Source organism: Equus przewalskii, chromosome 1 (genome assembly GCF_037783145.1).
Source record: "Equus przewalskii isolate Varuska chromosome 1, EquPr2, whole genome shotgun sequence".
NCBI classification, from domain to species: Eukaryota; Metazoa; Chordata; class Mammalia; order Perissodactyla; family Equidae; genus Equus; species Equus przewalskii.
The window spans coordinates 140528120-140549276 of record NC_091831.1 but is presented as its reverse complement, the minus strand read 5'-3'; the positions used below and the strand labels follow the sequence as shown (position 1 = coordinate 140549276).

The window sequence follows — 21157 nt, the reverse complement described above, 5'->3', positions numbered from 1 at the left end:
CCACATTCTCCCTTAGCTTCAAGTCCCTGAAACATGGTAGGCACTTAATAAATATTTGCTAAATTAAGTTGAATTATAATTATGCCAAATTCATTCAACGTGGCAGCTTTGTTTGTGTACATAAAGGAAAGAAAGAAGTCAGAAATGGTTTCCAGGTTTATATTGTAAGAGTAAATGCAACAGCAACACTGTGAAGGGTGATGAATAATTCGACTTTGCCATATCTCAGTTGGGTAGCTGTTCACAGGTCACACAGAGAAACGCCTGTGATATGTCAGTGTGATTTGTACTTTGGTAATCTTTAAAAACTTTAGAGTCGAGCAACCCTTACCTAAAGATCTTATTAGGGCCTTCAAAGCAGCTATTGTCATTTATTCTTTAATGATTATCTGCCACTTGCCTCTATTAATAACTATCTTTGATTTTTATCTCTGTATTTTTACTAACATAATTAGTAGAATTGGTCTTTCCAAAACTATATAATGAGATTGGTATGTTTATCCTGGAGTAGATTCCATACCCTCTGACAAAATTTTTTATAGAAGTCTATTTTTATTTAGATACCTCTGAATTATATCAGGGCTCTTGCCCCAGAATGAAAGTACAACTGATATTGAACTATATATTTATGATTCAAGGAAAGCCAAAAAAATGGAAGGAGGAGAAGGAAAAGGAGGAGGAGGAGGAGAAGAGGAAACAGCAGCAGCAGCAGCAGCAGCAGCAGCAAATGTCTGAGCCTTCACATCAGGCAGGGTGTTGTCCCCAGAGGCCAAGCCATGTGGCAATCATGAGACTAGCACTGTTTTTCTGCCTTGTTATCAAACAGAAACTGTTCTACCCTAGAGGAGTCCCTCTTTCAAATTCCTCCTGATTAAAAACCAAACAAAAGCAAAATAAAGCCCACTAGCCTCCATGCTTTCTGTGGTGGAACATCACCTTTCTTCATATGGGATCCATTAAGGCAAACATCTGATGTTTGTGGTTAAGCTGCAGTTTCTCCACAGCCTGTAATGGTGACTGATGCTGGGGAAAAGCCAAACATTTCCCTGTGTAGCAATCTCAGGTTTTTGCCAACACCCTCAGAGCAAAGAGAAGTCAGTTCTGGGCCAACCCAACATAAATAACACCTCCCCTGAAGCAGAAAATAGAAGATAGCTCCTGCTGATACAGCATTAGGCCAACAGCTAGCGTAGCACGTGAGCTCATCAGCAACACTGATGATGACTGCCTACAGCGTGTTGTCAAAAAATTTAAAATAAACTTCCTCCGATGATGTTTGGGTTTTACCTGCTGAGAACAATCTCCCAGAGCTAATTTCCAGTAGTTAGAGACCATAAACCTACCATTACGTACACATACATGTTTTCCACAGTAGAAACTGATTTAATACTATGATTACGATATTCATAAGTTACAAACTGTTGGGTTAAATTTTATTTAACAAACATTTATAGCAAACCTACTGTGTGCCAAACTCTGGGCTTGGCCCCGGGCAGTTTAAGGAGACTAAAGCATAGCACCTGATTCAGATAGCACACACTCTAACAACTGGGAAAGTCATGAGTATCATGGGACTGGTGGCAGACTGGTGATATGAGCAAGGTGCTCTGGGGAACAAAGGAGAATGTGGTTATTAGAGAGTAGGAAAAGAATTGAGAGAACGGGTGATATTTGAATTGGACATTACTAGATGCGTAAGAGTTTTCCAAGAAGAGAAGTGGCAAAGAGAAGAGTTCTAGATAAAGGAAATAGTACCTGCAAAGAGTGAAAAAGTGCAAAATGCGTGCCAGGAATGGTGAGGTCCAGTGAGGCTGGAGCACAAAGTTTTGGGAAGTGGAAAAAAAGTAGATTGAGGTCAGATTGCAAACAATCTTGGATGTCATGCTAAGGACTTTATCCTTTAAGTTCTGGAAAGCCACCAAGGTTTTTAAAATAGATGATAGCAAAATCAGGCCAATGTTTCAGAAAGAATACCCTGGTGTCAGCACAGAGGATTATTTTAAGGGGGAACAGTCTTGAAGATATTGCAATAATATAAGCAAGCAGTGATGAGCGCCTTAACTAAATCAGTGGTACTGGAATTAAGAGAAGAGGACAGAAATTTTTTACAACAAAAAGGGTTTTTGTAGGCTATTTTAAGAATGATTGCTCTGTCGCCTTGAGGAGGAAAGACTTAGAAACAGGGCAACATCTGAGGATCCTGCAGGCAAGGCAAGAGACGTTGAGGTCTGAACAAAGACAGCAGCAGAGAAGGAGACAGATTTGAGAAATGCCCCGAACATCTCTGGGGAAAATAATGACTGGTATTTGAGGATCTATTAGTCTAGGGAAGTGGTCCCCAAACTGTGGTCCCTTGACCAGCAGCATCAGCATCAGCATCATCTGGGGGCTTGTAAGATGTGCAAATTTTTTTTTTTTTAAAGATTTTTTTTTTCGTTTTTCTCCCCAAAGCCCCCTAGTACATAGTTGTATATTCTTCGTTGTGAGTCCTCCTAGTTGTGGCATGTGGGACGCTGCCTCAGCGTGGTTTGATGAGCATTGCCATGTCCGCACCCATGATTCGAACCAATGAAACACTGGGCCGCCTGCAGCGGAGCGCGCGAACTTAACCACTCGGCCACGGGGCCAGCCCCAAGATGTGCAAATTTTTAGGTCTCACCCAAACCTACTGAATCAGAAACTCTGGGTCTGAGGCCCAGCAATCTGTATTTTAACAAGCCCTCCTGGTGGTTCTAATGGGAGCTAAAGTTTGAGAATCACTAGCCTAGGGGCATAAAGGAGATGGAGGTGTCAAAAGGAAGTGAGCTATAATAGGGGTTAAGAGGCTAGACTTTGGAGAAAAACAAACGTGGGTTCAAATATTTCCTTTGCATCCTACCAGCTGTGTAACAAGTTGTGACAATCTTGGGTAAGTTACTTAAAATATCTTTGAGCTTTAATTTCCTCATCTCCTAAATGGGGAGTAGTACACTATTGCAAGAATTTAATGAAATAATTCATTGTAAAGTGTTCAGTTCAAGGTAAGTGTTAAGAATTTTAATGAGGACTATACAAACAGCAATAGCTGTGAGAAAGAAAGTTCCATTTTAGAGATGTAAAATTTGAGGTAACCACAGTACAACCCAGTGCAGAATCCAGGAGAAGGCTGAGAATGTTTGTGGATCTCAGAGAGAGACTAAAGCTGAAGAGCTATATAGGAAAGTACAGAACACAGGCAATAGCTACCATCATGGGAGAGGTAAAGATTATCCAAGAAAAGCACGAGAAGTGAGAAGAGAAAAGGACACCAACACTGAACAGTGGGATGGAGAGTGGTCAGCAAAGGAGCTTAAGAAAGAAAACAGGACAAGAGGAGAACCAGGAGCCAGTGAGGTCACAGAGGCCAAAAGAAGAGTGGTAAGAGAAGGTCAACAGTCTCAAATATCATTAAGTTTAAAAAGATGGATGATAGATAGATAAGGAAGGCCATTGCATTGGGCAGTTACGAGGTGACTGGAAACTTCTGAGAATGCATTCCTTCTTAAGAGGTAGAAGTGGAAGACTGACCCTAATGGGCTGAAAGAGGAAAGAATGGAGAGGAGCAAAAACTGACCTTGAGAGATGAAGCTGTGACAGAAAGAAGAAAATGGGGCGGCAAAATCAGTGCAGGTCAGAACACGAACAATATCTTTAAGGAAACAGGATGATAATAGAGCTGTGGGCTGAAGGGAGAAGCCAGTGATAAAGAAGAAATCCAAGGCACAAGCAAGGGAAAAGAGAGCAAGGAAGGAAGGAAAAGGAACGGAACCAGGCAGAACCTTCAGCTTTGAAAAGGAACAAGAGCCATTATTCTCTAAGGCAGGAAAAAGAACGAGCAAACTACAGCCTGGGGATGAAGGAGGAAGAGGGGAAAAGAGTAAGTCGATGACGTGCAGCAACTCCATTTTTTTGGAGAAATAAGAGATGAATTTAGCTTGTAAGAGCAAAGGAGATCATGGCCGGGTTGAGGACTTGAGGAAAGGGCAAAGGTTTAGAACATCTGTTATAAGGACTGGGAAAAGGAGCAAAATAAGAATGAGAGAGACACTGAAGAACTGAGGGTGAGCACAGAGTTAGGAAAGCATGGATTTGTTGTGGTGCTAAATACAATAGTAGGTGGTCATCTCCAGCAATGCAGGTAAACAGAGGAAATGAGTAATAACAAGAAGGCCGATGATGATGTTCGCAAAACAGCAATATCAACAACCAGCACGCACCAAGTAATTCAGGAACTCATCCTCAGCCAGCACTGTGTAGTGATTAAGTGAGCGGGCGTTGCAGTCAGACTTGCTAGGTTTGAATCCCAGCTATTCCTTTTCAAGCTCTGTGACCTTGGGAAAGTTACTCAACTTCTCTGTGTCTCAGTTTCATCTTTAAAATGGTCATAAAAATAATGGTACTTACGTATAGGGTTGTTGTGACAACTAAATCAGTTAATTCAAGTAGGGAATTTAGAACAGTGCTGGACAAATAACAAGCACTTGTTAAATGTTAGTTATACTTATTACTTCAATGTTGAGGCTAAGTTGAGGATGACAGAAGTTCATAAATTTACAAACATATCACATCTCTCAGCACATAACCAAGAGTGAGATCATCCCTGAGAGGCAGCAATATAACCATTGTACTATCCAAAGATCAAAAATAATCTCAGCTACCAACCGTACCTATGACAGACATCCTTTTTCTGATATTGTTGAAATCCAAAAAGGCAAGCAATTGATAAGTAACCAGCGTTCCTAGTTCTTCTATTGTTATCGTCTCTGGGGTCCGAGACTTGAAAGTGAACCCAAAATTCCTTGCAGCAGTCACTAGAGCCCCTTCGTCAGGTGACTGAACTTGGTAAATCAGCTGTCCTAAAAGGAAAAGAAACAAGTGCATTAAACAACCAAAAAAGTGTATTAAAGAAAAAGGGAAAAGAAAAAAATGTATTAATACTGTATTAATACTAAATAAAATTAAATTTATTAATAACTAACATCCATAGAATGCCAATACCAACTCGAACTCATTCTATAACAGCTAACTCGTGTGTCAGCTCTAGAAATCAGACCTTTTCTACTCACTAACCACCTGGACCAGGTGCCTGTCCCATGGGATATCATAGGACACCATGCATACCACCACTGGAGGTCATCTTAAGGAAAATACTCATTCCTGAGGCGGCCTCTCCATTATGCTGAAAGTTTCTTAGGTCAGAGACCATATTTCTGTATTTTCAGTGACTAGAGATGTACCATGAAAGTTTCAAAAACTAAAACACTTAATATATATTAACTCACGTAATCCTCATGGCAAGACTTGAGGATTCCCATTTTCTACTGGCAAACCCTATGACTGAAGACGTTCTATGATTTTTGCAAGATCACACAGCCAGACTGATGGAGAAGATGTTCCAAATTCCACTTCAGTCTGCCACTAATGGCCATTTAGGAGAACACATATAAGAAATCCCTTGAAATGTAAGGAATCAAACCAGGATGTTAATTCTTGGTACCTGATATTGTATATGTGTTGGAGTTAGGGTAGGAGGGGAGGGGAGAGAAAATTTGAGAATCACTAGTAAAAGTAAGCAAAAAAGTTCATAAAAATACACTTTAAAAAACAGCCCACCCCTGGGGCTGGCCCCGTGGCACAATGGTTGGGTTTGTGCACTCTGCTTTGGCGGCCTGGGGTCATGGGTTCAGATCTTGGGCACGGACCTATATACCACTCATCAAGCCATGCTGTGGTAGCATCCCACATACAAATTGGAGGAAGACTGGCACAGATGTTAGCTCAGGGACAATCTTCCTCAAGCAAAAAGAGGAAGATTGGTAACAGACATTAGCTCAGGGCCAATCTTCCTCACCAAAACAAACAAACAAACAAATAAAAAACAGCTCATCTGTATAAAGCAAGCCCTTCTATATAAAATTATATCATCTTTGTATGTAAAAATACATTAGAAAAAGTAAGCAAAGCAGGATCGATATTTACTGATTCATACTGATTTCCAAGATAAATTAAGACAACAATTCGCATGTTAATGAATGTACTATGATTTCTCTTCATTAAAAACAAACAAACCACCTACATATCTGCATATATTCATATATACATAAGCAAACGGAAAGGGTGAATGCACACCAAATTTTACCATTGGTTACCCCCTGGAGGGGTGGGATTAGAGGAGATCAGGGAAGAAATTGTTAGCTTTGCTTTTTTTTTTTTTTTGGAAGATTGGCACCTGAGCTAACATCTGTTGCCAATCTTCTTCTTTCTTGTTTTGTTTCTTCTTCTTCACCCCAATGCCCCCCAGTACATAGTTGTATATTCTAGTTGTAGGTCCTTCTAGCTGTGCTATGGGGGACACCGCTTCAGTGTGGCCTGATGAGTGGTGCCATGTCCACACCAAGGATCCAAACCCACGAAACCCTGAGTCGCCGAAGCAGATGGCGCAAACTTAACCACTCGGCCACGGGGTCTGCCCCCATAGCTTTGCCCTTATAAATGTTTGTATTATATGGTTTCACTTGATACAATAGGCATACATTAATTTTTGAAATTTGAAAAAGGAAAACAATTAAAGCAATTACTTGATTTACTTGTGAAATGATATAATAACTTCCACTTCCGGCAACATATTGAACTGGGTGCTAGGCTCAAATTCCCCTGCTACAAACAACTACAGATTCTGTATAAAACATTTTAATATTTTTGAATGCATCCATGAACTGGCAAGAAAGCAAGAACTGTTCAGGTCAAAGACTGAGAAAAAGAATACAAATGGACTAAAGGAACCACTATAGCCAGCTTTTGTCTTGAGGGCATTTTCTGAACTAGGAAAACTTGATCATTGGTTTCCAGCTTCTCAGGTCTTCGGTTGGAGAGGACATAGCCCAGCATGAGAAATCTAACAGGAGACCACCTCTTAAACCCAGGCTCCCAAAAGGCTACTCTCTCAGAATAAGGGTAAATTGGAAATCAGTGCCCCATTTAAGAGTGTCTGTAAGGAAAACTTTCTATCCATAAATGGGAAGAAAAAGAAAAATCTCTGCTGAAAATGTATAATCAAAGACTGACTCCCATGCATATCTACATCCTAAATTCACAATATCTGGGTGACTTGAAAAAAATCAAGCTGAACATTTAGTTTAATATGTTTCTGCATTTGAACTCTGACTGAAGCAAATGCAAATCTTTGCTGGAGAAACAAGCCTTCATCTCAGGACCCAAGGAATTTCTACAAATTAAGTTCCAAATAAAAAGGTCATCTCACAGTGGAAAATCACTAAAATCACAATAAACAAGACACAATTAGAACCAACAGAAAGAACAGAAAGAATAAGATCTGCAAAAACTTTAGATATTGGAATTATCAGAAATAGCACATATAAACATTTAATGAATTTCAAGACATAAAAGAGAGGTATGAAATTAAGCATATTTGAAAAAGAATTAAAAACTTTGTGGAAATTAAAAATCAAAAACCACAGATTGGATACTACTCGAGAAAGAACTATGCACTGGAAAACAATGGAGAAAATTCCAGAATATATCTGAGAGAGACAAAGAAATGGAAAAACAATAGAATTGTTAAAAGACATAGAGAATAGAGTGAAAATATCTAACATTAAAGATCTAATATGAGAGGGAAAATTAATCAGAGGCAACACTTGAAGAAATATATGGCTGAGGAAACTCCAGAAGTGATAAAAGACGACATTCCATAGATTCAAGAATCTCAGTGAATCCCAAGCAACATAAATCTTTTAAAAATTCACATCTATACTAAGAACATGAAAGAAGAAATCTTAAAAGTAGCCAGGGAGAAAAGACTGATTATCTTCAAACCACAATTTGACAGCTAACTACACAGGAATAGAAATAGCAGCCAGAATACAGTGGAATATCTTCAATGTGCTAAGAGGAAAACTGTCACCTTAAATTTCTACACACAGCAAAGCATCATTCAAGAATAAGGATGAAATAAAGTTGTTTTCAAACAAAGTTTTTGAGAGTTTACTACTTGCAGCCTCTCCCTAAAGGAAATTCTAAAAAATACACTTTAGGTCAACAGAAGCTCAGAGACGGGACAAGCATTAAAGAGCATGGACACTAGTAAGTTTATGGATAAATCTAAGCAATCATTGACTATAAAAATAATATCCTGTGGGATTAAAAAAGAAAATACATGACGAGGGTACTATATAAGTCAGGACAAATTGATTAGCATTGAAGGATTCTAAGGTCTTTGTGTTGTTCAAAAGAAGGCCTAGGCTTTAATAAGTTAATTATGCTAAAATTTCTAGGCTAACCACTAAAAGAATCCAAATAAGGGTATATTATCTTCAAAGCAGCAGAAGTAAAAATGAACTCAATTCGTAAGAAGACAATAAAATAAAGGCTAAGAGACAAAAGATGGGCCAAATACAAAGTAAAATGGTAGAAATAAATCTAAATATATCAACAATTGTAGATGCCATTTACAAGAGATGATCTAAAACATAAAGAAAAGAAAAAGATAGATTGGCAGGAAAGAGTGGGAAAAGCTGAACGATGCAAAACTAACAAAAGGAAAACATCTATAACTATATTACCATGAGACAGAATAAACTTGAAGGCAAAAATATTACTAGAGATAAAGAAGATCAACAAATATTAATAGAAGTTTTAATTTAAAGAAGACATAAGTCTAAACTAGTATCTAACTAATAACATGACCATAAAGCAAACACTGGCAAAACCACAACTAGAAATAGACAAATGCACTATTACAGTCGGTGGCTTTAATGTACTCTCGTTAATTGAGAAATCAAGTAGTCAAAACAATCCATTGAGGTAGAAGATTGAACAAAACAATTAACAAACATTATTTAATGGATATGTCTAGAGCCCAGTACCCAATAACGACAGAACGCACATTCATTTCAAGCACACATGAAACATTTATGGAAACTGAATACATACCAGGCCATAAAGCATGCCTCAACAAGTTTTAAAGGAGTGATATAATAAGGCAATAAGAAAAAAAACTCCAAAGTTTTACCTCTTTAATTGCCACCAACTAAAACAGGAAAAAAAAATCCTACTGAAGCACTTGTACTGCCCACTTTCCTGCTTCCGAAATTTCATCCTGACAAAGGGAATGAAAATATCAACTTCCCCCAATGACTTCTCCATGAAACAAACAGCACACACTTAAAATAAAAGCAACACCCTCAACTATAAATTATATAATTTTAAGTTTGCTAGATTTAGGTTCTGTTCTTTTCCATAACTAACTCTCATATAAGAAAAGTTTGGGGCGGCAGCCCTGTGGCCGATTGGTTACGTTAGCATGCTCCGCTTCAGCAACCCAGGGTTTCGCTGGTTTGGATCCCAGGCATGGACCTAGCAGTGTTCATCAGGCCATGCTGAGGCGGTGTCCCACATAGCGCAACCAGAAGGTCCCACAATTAGAATATACAACTATGTACTAGGGGGCTTTAGGGAGAAGAAGAAAAAAAGAGAAGATTGGCCACAGTTGTTAGATCAGGTGTCAATCTTTAAAAAAAAAAAAAAAAGAAAAGTTTATATTTTTTAATGTACTATTACACACATGGATTTAAGCTATCTATCCTATAATTAAAGCTTTAAATGGAGAGTAAATGTAATTTTCTCTCACTCAGTGATGTAATCCTTCACTTAGAATTTGATATCTCAAAGCAAGAGACAGAAATAGCTGAAAGGATACGTACATTTACCTCTCTTCATTTCAAAATACCTTTCTACGGCAGAAGAAATATTAGCCAATATCCACTAGCATGGGTAAAATTTAAGGATGATAATATTAAATGTTGGTAAGAAGGTGAAGGCACTGGAACTCTTTCTTATACGTTTATGGTAAGAATGTAAAATGATACAACCATTTTTGGAAAATAGGTGGACAGTTTCTTCTAAACTTAAACACACCTACACTATGATCTGGCAATTTCCATTCCTAATATTTACCAAAAAGAAATTCGTTAAAATTTTTTTAAAAGACATAAAAATGTTTATGGAAGCTTTATTCATAATAACTCAAAGCTGGCAACAACCCAAATGTGCAGGAACAGAGGACTGGAAAAAAACAAATGTGGAATTAACACAACGGAATATTATTGCACAATAAAAAGAGAATGCAATAAAAAAAGAATGAACTATTGATTGATACAACAACATGGGTGAGTGACAAAAACATTACATTGTGTGAAAGAAGCCAGACACAAAAGAATATATATTATATGATTCCATTTATATGAAGTACAAGAACAAGCAAAACTCATCTTTGATGATAGAAATCAGGGCAGTTGTTGGCTTGGGAGGGTTTGGGGGTGTGAACTGGAAAGGGACATGAGTAATCTTTCTGGAACGATGGAAAAGATTTATACCTTGAGCAGTGTGGTGGTTACATGGGTGTATACAATTGTCAACACTCATCAAATACACTTAAGATCTGTGTGTTTTATTAGATTTAACTATATCACAATATGAAAATTTTTTAAATGATACTAGGAAAGAAGATGAAAACCATCAGTAAACTAGAAATTTGAGAAATGGCTGCAAGATAAAAAGTAGATTTGATCAGTAAAGAAATAAGAAAAGAGAAAACTCCAGCTCAAAGCATTCACAAATGAAAATGAACACAGAAGTAAGAGCAATCCCCAAAGATTCTCCAAACTCAGAGTCAACAATGGGAAGTGTAGACGTGGTCTTGGGGCATCATTAGCAAAATTAGTCGGAGAATTCCACTCAGCACTCGGGACGACTTGGGCTCCTCCCCGTCAGCTGACTGAACAGGCTGCGGTAACACTCGTCCCCAGGATAAAACCTTGACAATGTTCTTCCACACAAAGAGTACAGCCCACTTAAGGAAACAAAGATTTGAATGCTGAGGCTGGAGACCAAAGCTGAGAAGAGCCTCAAGTGGCTTCAGAATTCCACAAGGATAAGAGAAAGGAAAAGAGGGAAAGGAACTCTATGACTCTGCTGTTTCCTTCCAGGCCAGGCCTTAAGAACAACTCTCTCAAATGGGGGCTCTGGCACTGACTCCCAGCACTAGATCTGAAAAGGGAAGATAGTTGATCCAAGGTATCATCTGAATCCGAGGAGGGAGGAACCCTACACCCAGAAGACGAGCTCTGTATTCTGCTTCTGCCACAATATTGGGAGGCAGGCCATTGTAATCATCCACATTCACCAAGAGACAAACAGGGATTCTCAAACACAACTAAGAACAGGCAACCACAAATCATCGAACACTTGAGAACAGCACAAAAGTCAGACATAGACCTCAAAAAACACCGTTCCGTCAAATGAAACATAATATAGGAAACAAAAGAAAATTTCAATTTAAGCATAGTTAATATCCTCAAAGAGACCTAAGAAAATATAATGACATTAAAATAAAAAGATTGCTAATAAAATAAAAGATTTTTGGAAGTGAAATAAACTCAAAGGCAGAGATAAAAGAAACTTACTTAAAGGCATGGTGACAACCTCAGGTGAAAATATAATAAAGGATTATTGGCATTAGTAGTATAAAGATCAGTTTAAGTCATAAATATAATTATGTGAATCCTCGCAGCAATTAAAACCAGAGGAATGGGATAGTCTAGCATTATCAAAGACAAAACTATGGTTCGAATACAGTCCTAACAAGGAAAAAAAAGGAAAAAATAATAGAGAGAGAGAGAGATAGAAAACATTTATTCAAGTGTCTGTATGCAAATTATATATATATATACACACACACATATATATGAGACACACACACGTATACAGTCTAGAGTCTATATATAATATATTTCACTTCTGAGTTGAAATTCCTTGGGTGGTATTTTGTACTCAATAGTTGGTAACAGAAATAAATAGAACTTATAAAGGGAATAGATTGGGCTCGACTGGAGCAAGAAGCCAATTGATTATACTGTTATCCACCTGCCTCATCATTTTAATGTTACAGTGGCTCAACTGATTTTGTTCTACTCTATGAAACCTGAGCTCTAAACAACCATCTTACTAATGTGAGAACTTGTTCCTAATAGTGACTAAATAAGAATATTCTACTATCAGTGTAAATCTATCCCCATTACTGGGAAAATTCATTCTAAGCATATGCCTGATGGCCATCTGCATCTCTTAGACGTGCATGTTAATAATGAGAGGTTAGTGACTTGACTGTATTTCCCTAATTGTCCTGGCTGCTAGGAAGCTCACAGTCAAATGTGGTGCTCAATCATAAGAAGTATTTCATGCCCTTCCCTTTAATTGGGCCCTCATGTTTCCATTGCTCCTATTTCTTTTCTTTTTCTTTTCCTTTAAGTCTCTCCATATTTTTTGGAAAACATTTGGGATATAAAAAAATATAAAGAAAGCTAGTAAGAGGTAAACTCCTTATTCAATGCTGTACTTTTAATTAGAAAATCCTTCCAATTCTAAACATTTTTAATAAAAATATCAGTTCTGATTTAAAAAACAAGGCTCACCACTCAGACACACTTTCCACTTACCTGCACTATTTTCCTCTGACATTACAGTGTGGCAGAGAGCAAGTAACCTAAGGAATTCGTGCACTTTGGGATCACCCAGTTTAATGGCTTCCATCAGATTGTGGTCAAAGAACTGAAATGTTCTCTCTGCTTGGGAGTTGACTGAGAAATCCACAGGCTCTTTTTTCTGTAGAACAACAACAACAACGACGAAGGAACTGCAGACTTCATTCCAACAATAATCTTAAAATTCAAAATTCAAAAACACTTCCTCTAAGTATTTTCAGTGCTAGTATGATTTTTCAGCCTCAAATATCTGGCACTAAAATGGCTTTCTGTTCCCTCTTTACTGTTAAATTTTACCTTCTCGTTTCAGAGCTATGCACCAAAGCAGCGAACCTTCCAAAAGCATATGGGGAAGAAAAATATCCAGTGGGGGTACAGATCCTCAAATGCTTTTTTGCAACCCCAAAATACAAAGAAGCCCCAAAAACTGAAAGTTTTTTCTAAACCTGCTCGATGGCAAAACATGACCCAACTTGAACTCATTTTAGCAGCAAAATCTGACCTGGAACGATACGTGACTAATTATAGACTTCTTTTAGTCTCCTTAGTATGAATTAATATTTTCCAGTGCAAAAATATTAATGTGTTTGATTACAGAGTACTTTCTGAGATCTCACCGGAGATATTGCATGATGCAATGACAGAAGTAAAATCAGGATTTTGAAGGATATTTGCACTCACATGTTCGTTGCAGCATTATTCACAACAGCAGAGTAAAGAGTCCATATAGAGAAAGAATTGTTAAAAATTATAATGATACAAAGTATAACCTAAAATATTATAAAACTAAGACAAGATATAGCCCAATGTAGATGGCCTGAACTCACTTATTAAAAGATCGGAACGCAAAGCAAAACCCAATCATATGTTGTACACAAGAGACACACCTGAAACAAGGTCATTTCATTCAACAGTGAAAATAAAAGGTGGGCAAACCACAAATGAAAAGAAACCAGGAGTCGTGATCTTAATATCAAATACGGTTGAATTTGGGTCAAGAAGAATTAAAGGAATCAAAGAAGGGCACTTTTAATGTTAAATTGTGTAATTCATAGTAAAAATGTAACCGCTATGAACACCAATGCACCCCAAAGTAGCATCAGTACTCATCAAACAAAGATTTCAGGCTATATAGGAGCTAGAGAGAGAGATTATCGAACACTTTAATTAACCTCTTTAATCCAAACAGATAAATATAGATAAAAGATAAACGATGAAACAGAAGATCTAAATAATATAATTAATAAGGTAGAACTAGATGACATCTAGCTAATTTCATACCTTGAAAACAGAATCTAGATATGCTTTTTTAAGGACCGTGGAACATTAACAATTGATCACATTAAGTCAAAAGAAAACCTCAGTAAACTCTGAAAAAGTAAAATTAATAAAAATATATTCTTTTATTAAAAGTATAATAAAGTTAGGGGAAAAAAATCCCCCACCACTTGGAAAGTTTAAAACTCTTCCTTAAAAAAATTCATGGTTCAATATGGATATGCAAATTGATATGACAAAAATAAAGACACTTTAATAAACTACACATCAAAATCCATGTGATAAAACTAAAATAGTATTTAAAAGAAAATTAATAACCATAAATATTTGCATAAAAAATAAAAATAAATGTTAAGCATTAAAGTATGAAGTTATGAAAAGAAGAAAAGAAACCTGAGGAATGAAGAAAGAAGGTGTTAATAAAGATAAAAGCAGAGTTTATTGATTAAAACACACACAAAAAAAATATAGATAATAAATAAATCCAAAACATGTACTTTTTTATGGGAGAAAGAGGCAAATTTCTAATACAATCAAGACAGGAAAAGAATAAGAAAAACAAAAAATAAGAGATAATAAAAGGAAATAGCCACAGATAAAGAGGAAATTAAAGGAATTATAAGAGACTTCTTTGCTCAACTCCTTGCAAATAAATCTGAAAATCCTATTGGATTGGATAATATTCTAGGAAAATAAAATTTTCCAAACCGTTTCAGAAGAGATAGGCATTCTAAACAGATAACCACTATAGAAAAGAAAATAAAGAACATTATGAAAGGGTTACCACGCCAAACAGGACCAAGTCCACATGATTTTACAGTAGCAGTTTATGAAACCATTAAGGCACAGATCATTTCTGTTATATAAACTGTCCCACAAAGTATTCAAATAAGGAGAAAATACTCTCTTTCTAAAACAAATATAACATCCATAGCAAAACAAACATTACTCTCCAAATGAACATTGAGGACCAAAGTTTTACAAATACCAACACACATATCTAAATAAATCATTAGGAAACAGAATCTAGTAGCTCATTGGAAACACAGTTTAACATGACAAGTGACATTTATTCTCGGAAACCATGGATGAATAATAATCCAATAGACAAGTGGGTAAAAAATGACAAACTAGAAATTTACAGAAAAGGAAACAATAAGCTATTAAAACTGTGAAAAGATGCTCAACCTCACTCATAATAGGAGAAATTAACATTAGAACCATATTGACATATCAATTTTCACATAGTCTTGTCAACGATCAAAAACTTTGATAAAACATCATGTTGGTGTGGGCAGGGCAGAGCGGCACTCTTATACCTCGCTTGTGGCAGGGTAAATTGGTATAAATTCTAAAAAAGGCAATTTTGCAATATTTATCAAATTACAAATGCACATAACTTTTGACTTAGCAATTCCATTTCTAAACGTGGAACTTGCTAGAGAGTATAAGATCCATGTGAAATAATGTATGTACACTAATTTTACTGCATTATTTTATTTTTGCTCATTTTATTATTTTTGCTGCATTTTTTTTACTAGCAAAATATTGGAAATATCCTGAATGTCCATTAGTGTCTCCTTACATAAATTATGGAACATCAATATAACAAAATGCTATTCAGCCATTAAAAAGAATAAGGGGACACTTTTTTCTTTTTTTTTACTCATTTAGAAAGATCTCCAAGAAGCATTGTTGAGAAAGTTGAAGAACGGTATGTATAGAATACTACTACCTACGTAAAAAAATGGAGCAATATCTCCATTGCTTATACATAAATATCTCTAACAGAATAAAAAACAAAAGGAACTCTGTAGTTGGGGGACCTAGATGAGGAGAAATCTTGAACCATATGCATCTATTTTTTTAATGTTATGCATTAAGTATCTCATCTGGTCACAATGGAAATCAGGCCTCTAGGAACTCACCATTTTTAAAAAGCATACAATTTGAAATTAAAAGTAAGAATGAAATTTTATCACCTCCACACCTTAGTTATGTCTGTCTTCTGACCCAGGTCATCCTGCACTTCACCTGTCAAAACCAAAATTGAGAATTAAAAATAAATGAAATTGAAACTAGATTTAGACATTTAGTTTTAAAGAATATACTTATTTATTACAGCACCCCTACTAGATGGTATTATGAGTCCAAATGTAGACTTTTTAGGAGTGTTTTCAAACTGTAACCCTAGACATGGCAATTAATATAGAGAGAGACATGTTTCCCCAAGATAGAACTAAAATGCAGTATGCATTAAAACAAAATAGAAAGCTTGCAATCGTGATTTTCTGTAAATTTTATTTATTACATTATCTATAATGTTTGCAAGAGGTAAATTTTTGTCTTTCACTTTCTCCCCACTGTTGGAGAATCCAAAATTATATCCTAGACAGAGAAGTTCTCATCAGTGCTAGAGCTTGGCAAACACATCTTTGTCTATCTTGGTTCAGGCCAGATACATCTGTGTAATATCAAGGTCAAGTTAGTATGTAAACTTTAAACAACGTCAGGGCCTTCTATATGCAGAGAACATAGCCAGTTATATGCCAGATATTTAAAAATAACTTTTCTTAGTGTCAATCTGATATGTGCTTATTACAGATACATTGGAAAATATAGGACGCTTAACAGTAGAAAATAAAAATTATTAATAATCCCACCACCCAAAGGTAAACAATATTTGTAGAGTTTTTCTCAGGTTGATTTTGTGCACGTGTGTGGAGATGTATTCATCAGACTGTTTATAAATCTCTAGTTCCTGGTGCTTTTTAGCCACTTAAAGTGTAAGAATTTCTCCTGCCATTAAAACTTCTTCGCGAATCTAATTTTGAAGGTTGTATAATAGTCCATGTAGTGTAATTTATTTGAGCTTCCCCCTATTTGGAGGCCTTTAAGACTTTTCTAATTTTCGCTTGGCATTTGAAAGTTTAACACTATTTGCCAGGACTGTATTTTTTGTAATAATAATAAGAGTGACTTGCAGCAATTCTGCGCCAGGTACTTACATTATCACTAATCTTTATAACAAACTTGCCACATGAAGATTTTGATTCCTGTTTTATGGATGAGGGAACTGAAGAACTGAGCTCAAAGTGACATGACTCAACCAGAACTAAAAGGGCAGCAGAGTGGCTTTTTGAACCCAAGTCTTTCTCTTTCCGCTACACAATGCCATGACCAAAAAAGCACTCGACAAAGAGTTACCTGCTGTTTTTCTGGGGCACAGGTCTAAATCTGGAATGCTGTGTGACTGCATGGGGGGAGGCATCTCTGAGCTGGTGAATGAGCCTAGTCAAGCACCTGGAACTTAAATTTCAAACTCACTGCAGTTATGTTCCAGGCATTACCCCATAGGCAGTAACTCCAATAAATGACAAAAACAAAACAAAACTGCATCTTTGTGTAAAATGGTCCCCCCAAGAAAGCCCATCTTTAGGGCTGGTGAGGGAAGTGAAGAAAAATTAAAGAAGTCTAAGAAAATATTAGTTGTGAGCCAGAAAATAGAAGATTTCCATAAACCAGAGTGGACTGTTAAATTTTCCCAAGGCCTGGATCTACGAGATAAACAAGACCAACTTGTATGAAAACAAGAAAAAGTGATTCTGAAACATTCTGTGAGTGCTTTAATAAGAATATATTTTAATAACATTATAAATAAATCATAATGGCATATAAATTAAGGATCTAATGGAGTTACTTAAATATTTCAGTTACTTTCCTGCATTTTATGAGGGAAATTATAAGCTATCATAGGATTTGTAAATTTGGAGATTGGCAAAGATCTTGGGATATACACTTTGTGAAAAATCAAGGGCCTTCTCTAAAAATAACCCTGTGACAAACATCTCTACAAATTAAATCTTGGTCCACATGTCTGAGAATTTCCTAGAAGTGATAATATTATATTATCATATGTGCCATGGCAAAAGAATCCAAAAGTCCCCCAAATTCAAAATATCTTCACCCACACATCTATGGACAGCTAATTTTTGACAAGGCAGCCAAGAACATACAATGGAGAAAGGAAAGTCTCTTCAATAAATGGTGTTGGAAAACTGCACAGCCACATGAGAAAGAATGAAAGTAGACCACAATCTTACACCATGCACAAAAGTCAACTCAAAATGGATTAAAGACTTGAATGTAAGACCTGAAACCATTAAACTTCTAGAAGAAAACATAGGCAGTACACTCTTCGACATCGGTCTTAGAAGCATATTTTCAAGTAACATGCTTGACCAGGCAAGGGAAGCAATAGAAAAAATGAATAAATGGGACTACATCAAACTAAAAAGCTTCTGCACAGCAAAGGAAACCATCAACAAAATGAAAAAACAACCTAACTAGTAGGAGAAGATATCTACAAACCCTATATCTGATGGGTTAAAAACCAAAATATACAAAAAACACATACATCTCAACAACAAAAAAGTAACAACCCAATTTAACAAGTGGGAAAAAGAATTGAACAGAGATTTATCCAAAGAAGATATACAAAGGGCCAACAGGCACATGAAAAGATGTTCAACATCATTAACTATCAGGGAAATGTAAATCAAAACTACAATGAGATACCACCTCACTCCAATCACAATGGCTATAATTAACAAGACAGGAAACAACAAGCGTTGGAGAGGATGTGGAGAGAAGGGAACTCTCATACACTGCTGGTGGGAGTGCCAACTGGTGCAGCCACTATGGAAAACAATATGGAGACTCCTCAAAAAATTAAGAATAGAACTACCATATGATCCAGCTATTCCACTGCTGAGTGTTTATCCAAAGACCATGAAAACGTGAATGTATAAAGATACATGCATCCCTATGTTCATTGCGGCATTATTCACAATAGCCAAGATTTAGAAGCAACCTAGGTGGCCATCAAAGGACAAATGGATAAAGAAGATGTGGTATATATTCACAACGGAATACTACTCAGCCATAAGAAATGACGAAATCTGGCCATTTGTGATAGACCTTGAGGGTATTATGCTAAGTGAAATAAGTCAGAGAGAGCAAGTCAAATACCGTATGATCTCACTCATAAGTAAAAGATAAAAACAATAACAATCAATCACTTAGAGACAGAGATTGGATTGCTGGTTACCAGAGGAGAAAGGGAGAAGGAGGAGGGTGAAAGGGGTGATTAGGCACAAATTTGTGATGATGGATTGCAATTAGTCTCTGGGTGGTGAAAATGATGTAATCTACACAGAAATTGAAATAAAATGATGTACAGTTGAAAATTTATCTAACGTTATAAACCCGTGTTTGTGCGATAAAAAAAGAAAGAAAAACAAACAAAAACAAAACATCTCCAATACTCTAAAATTTTCCCACTTAAATTACTGTTTGGGTTAAGGCAGTAATTTTAGAAAGCCTCTGAAAATAATATTGAAAGAAAATTTTTGAAGGAAAGGTTCTATTTTGTTTACCAGTCATTATAACAGTGACACAAGCAATGCACAGTGTAACTGAGTGCTTGTGGAAGCCCAGGTTCAGAAGCATCTGGGCCACCACCAGAGAAGGGAGGGTGGGCAGAGGAGAGGTGAGGGAACCATGGCGACCATGGGTGATGGGAGTGGAGTTGGAAGAGGAAGACCAAACGGCAGCAGAGTATAAAAATCAACTTCTTGTATTTCTTAGTTTTTGTCCAAGGTCAAATCTTGCTTTAAGATACGTGGCAATGTGTGAAGTTTCCCATCAGGAGACAAAGGCAAGTTTTCTTTCTCTTTTTCAGATTTCCTTTACTGCCTGAGATTTCCGTATTGAGAAACTGGACACTCAGAGTCCAGTGAAGCGAGATTGAGAGTCCAGAGGAAGCCAACAGAAGCCTCCTGCTGAGCTTCCATGCTCTCAGCAGAGGGAACTGTCTACTGTCTGGCCAAAGTCGAGGTGACAGGGTCACATACAAATAGAATGCTTGAAAATCCAAATACAGAGCAGGTATCCTGACAAACGCACACAGACAGGAACTGGGTATTGACGAAATAGCTTCTTTGGCCACTCCAAGTAGCCCTCTCCAGTGTAAATTCTCAGGAATGAATAGTAAATTCTCCCAAACACAGGCCCTAACATCAATTCCAAAGCTGATGGGAAGCAAGTATAAAATTCTGCTTTTACGGCAATAAATCAGACTAAGAAGAATTTGTCTTCCCTGAGATGGGAGTCTATTAAGTACCACAGAGCAGAATCACACAGTTGGAACATGGAAAGGAAACTCAGACTGTATCACAGCTAACCCCCACCTCTACCCATGAATGGTAACAAGCCAAAGTTTCAACGAAACTATCCAACATTCATCCCACAAATATTTAGTAAGGGCTTATTATGTGCCTGGCACTATGTCAGATGGTGGTGGTGCCCCTATTAATAAGAAAGCTAGAGATGGTTTGGGTTTTTTAATTAAAAAAAATAAGGCTGCTTACTTTTTAAGGACTGTTAATATCATTATTTTAAAAAAAGGAACTGTTCCCCTTACCATAGATTCTCCCATTAATGGAACATTTTTTAAAAGTCATGATGTTTTGAGTGAGGGTGCCCGTTTTGTCAGAGAAAACATATTCGATCTGGCCCAGTTCCTCGTTGAGCGTGGTTGTCCGAGCTTCAGCAGGCGTGGCTTTCCCAGAGTAATACATCTTCCGATCCCAGTTTATAAAATAACTGTGTCCCAGACGAATCACTTCCACACTTTCATCCATTAAAGGGGAAAAAAAGAAATGCTCCATCAATTTCAGAACACACAAAGCTTTGCCAAAGTAAGAAGTCTACCAAAGTCTTCACAGTTGAGAAGAAAACGTGATGCTCTGTCCCTAGGTCCTAGTGACCTTCAGAAGCATCTCAGCAGAGTCTGTTCAAAAACCTTTCTAAGTCATTTCCTTGCAGTACCATGAAACAATAGGCTGGTTTTCCATAAAGCCTTAGGGAATGTTCCACAGTTCTCTATTTTCAAGAAACAAGCCTAGTGGAGATTACTTGTGTTAGTATATTGGTCGGCATCTCTCCCATATCTTAGGAGAAACTGTTAAAGGTGTTCGTCAGATGTCTGATCTAAAGAAATGTGTTATTGAGGACTTCCTCTCCAATACATTATTCAATGTGCCTTTACTTTGTCAAAAGAGGTGGAAAGTAGCATCTCCACGAAACACTAAGCAAACCATAGCAGATAGTGAGAGAAAACAAGGGGGTGTTGTCATATGACTCTGCCCATTTATCAAGAAAAGAGCTTTGTCTCATGGTCTAGTGCTGATTTATGGCTTTCCAACTCTGGAAGTGAAATTTCTATGGCCAAGGGTATG

The 21157-nt window shown here is 36.9% G+C and overlaps 1 protein-coding gene across 12 annotated transcripts in view; it reads right to left on the bottom strand.

The window, feature by feature from the left end:
• The window catches only part of ATP8B4 (ATPase phospholipid transporting 8B4 (putative)), a 216324-nt gene that overhangs the window by 58870 nt on the left and 136297 nt on the right, over nucleotides 1–21157 (bottom strand). For all 12 annotated transcript variants that reach the window (XR_011528524.1, XM_070580607.1, XM_008534847.2 and 9 more), the window contains 4 exons: nucleotides 20341–20549; nucleotides 15847–15890; nucleotides 12534–12699; nucleotides 4686–4874 (listed from right to left, as the gene is read on the bottom strand). Coding sequence is in view for 11 of the 12 variants with exons in the window: in XM_070580607.1 (XP_070436708.1) it covers nucleotides 4686–4874; nucleotides 12534–12699; nucleotides 15847–15890; nucleotides 20341–20549 (608 nt within the window). In the remaining variant the exon portion in view is untranslated. The remainder of the gene's footprint in view (nucleotides 1–4685; nucleotides 4875–12533; nucleotides 12700–15846; nucleotides 15891–20340; nucleotides 20550–21157) is intronic.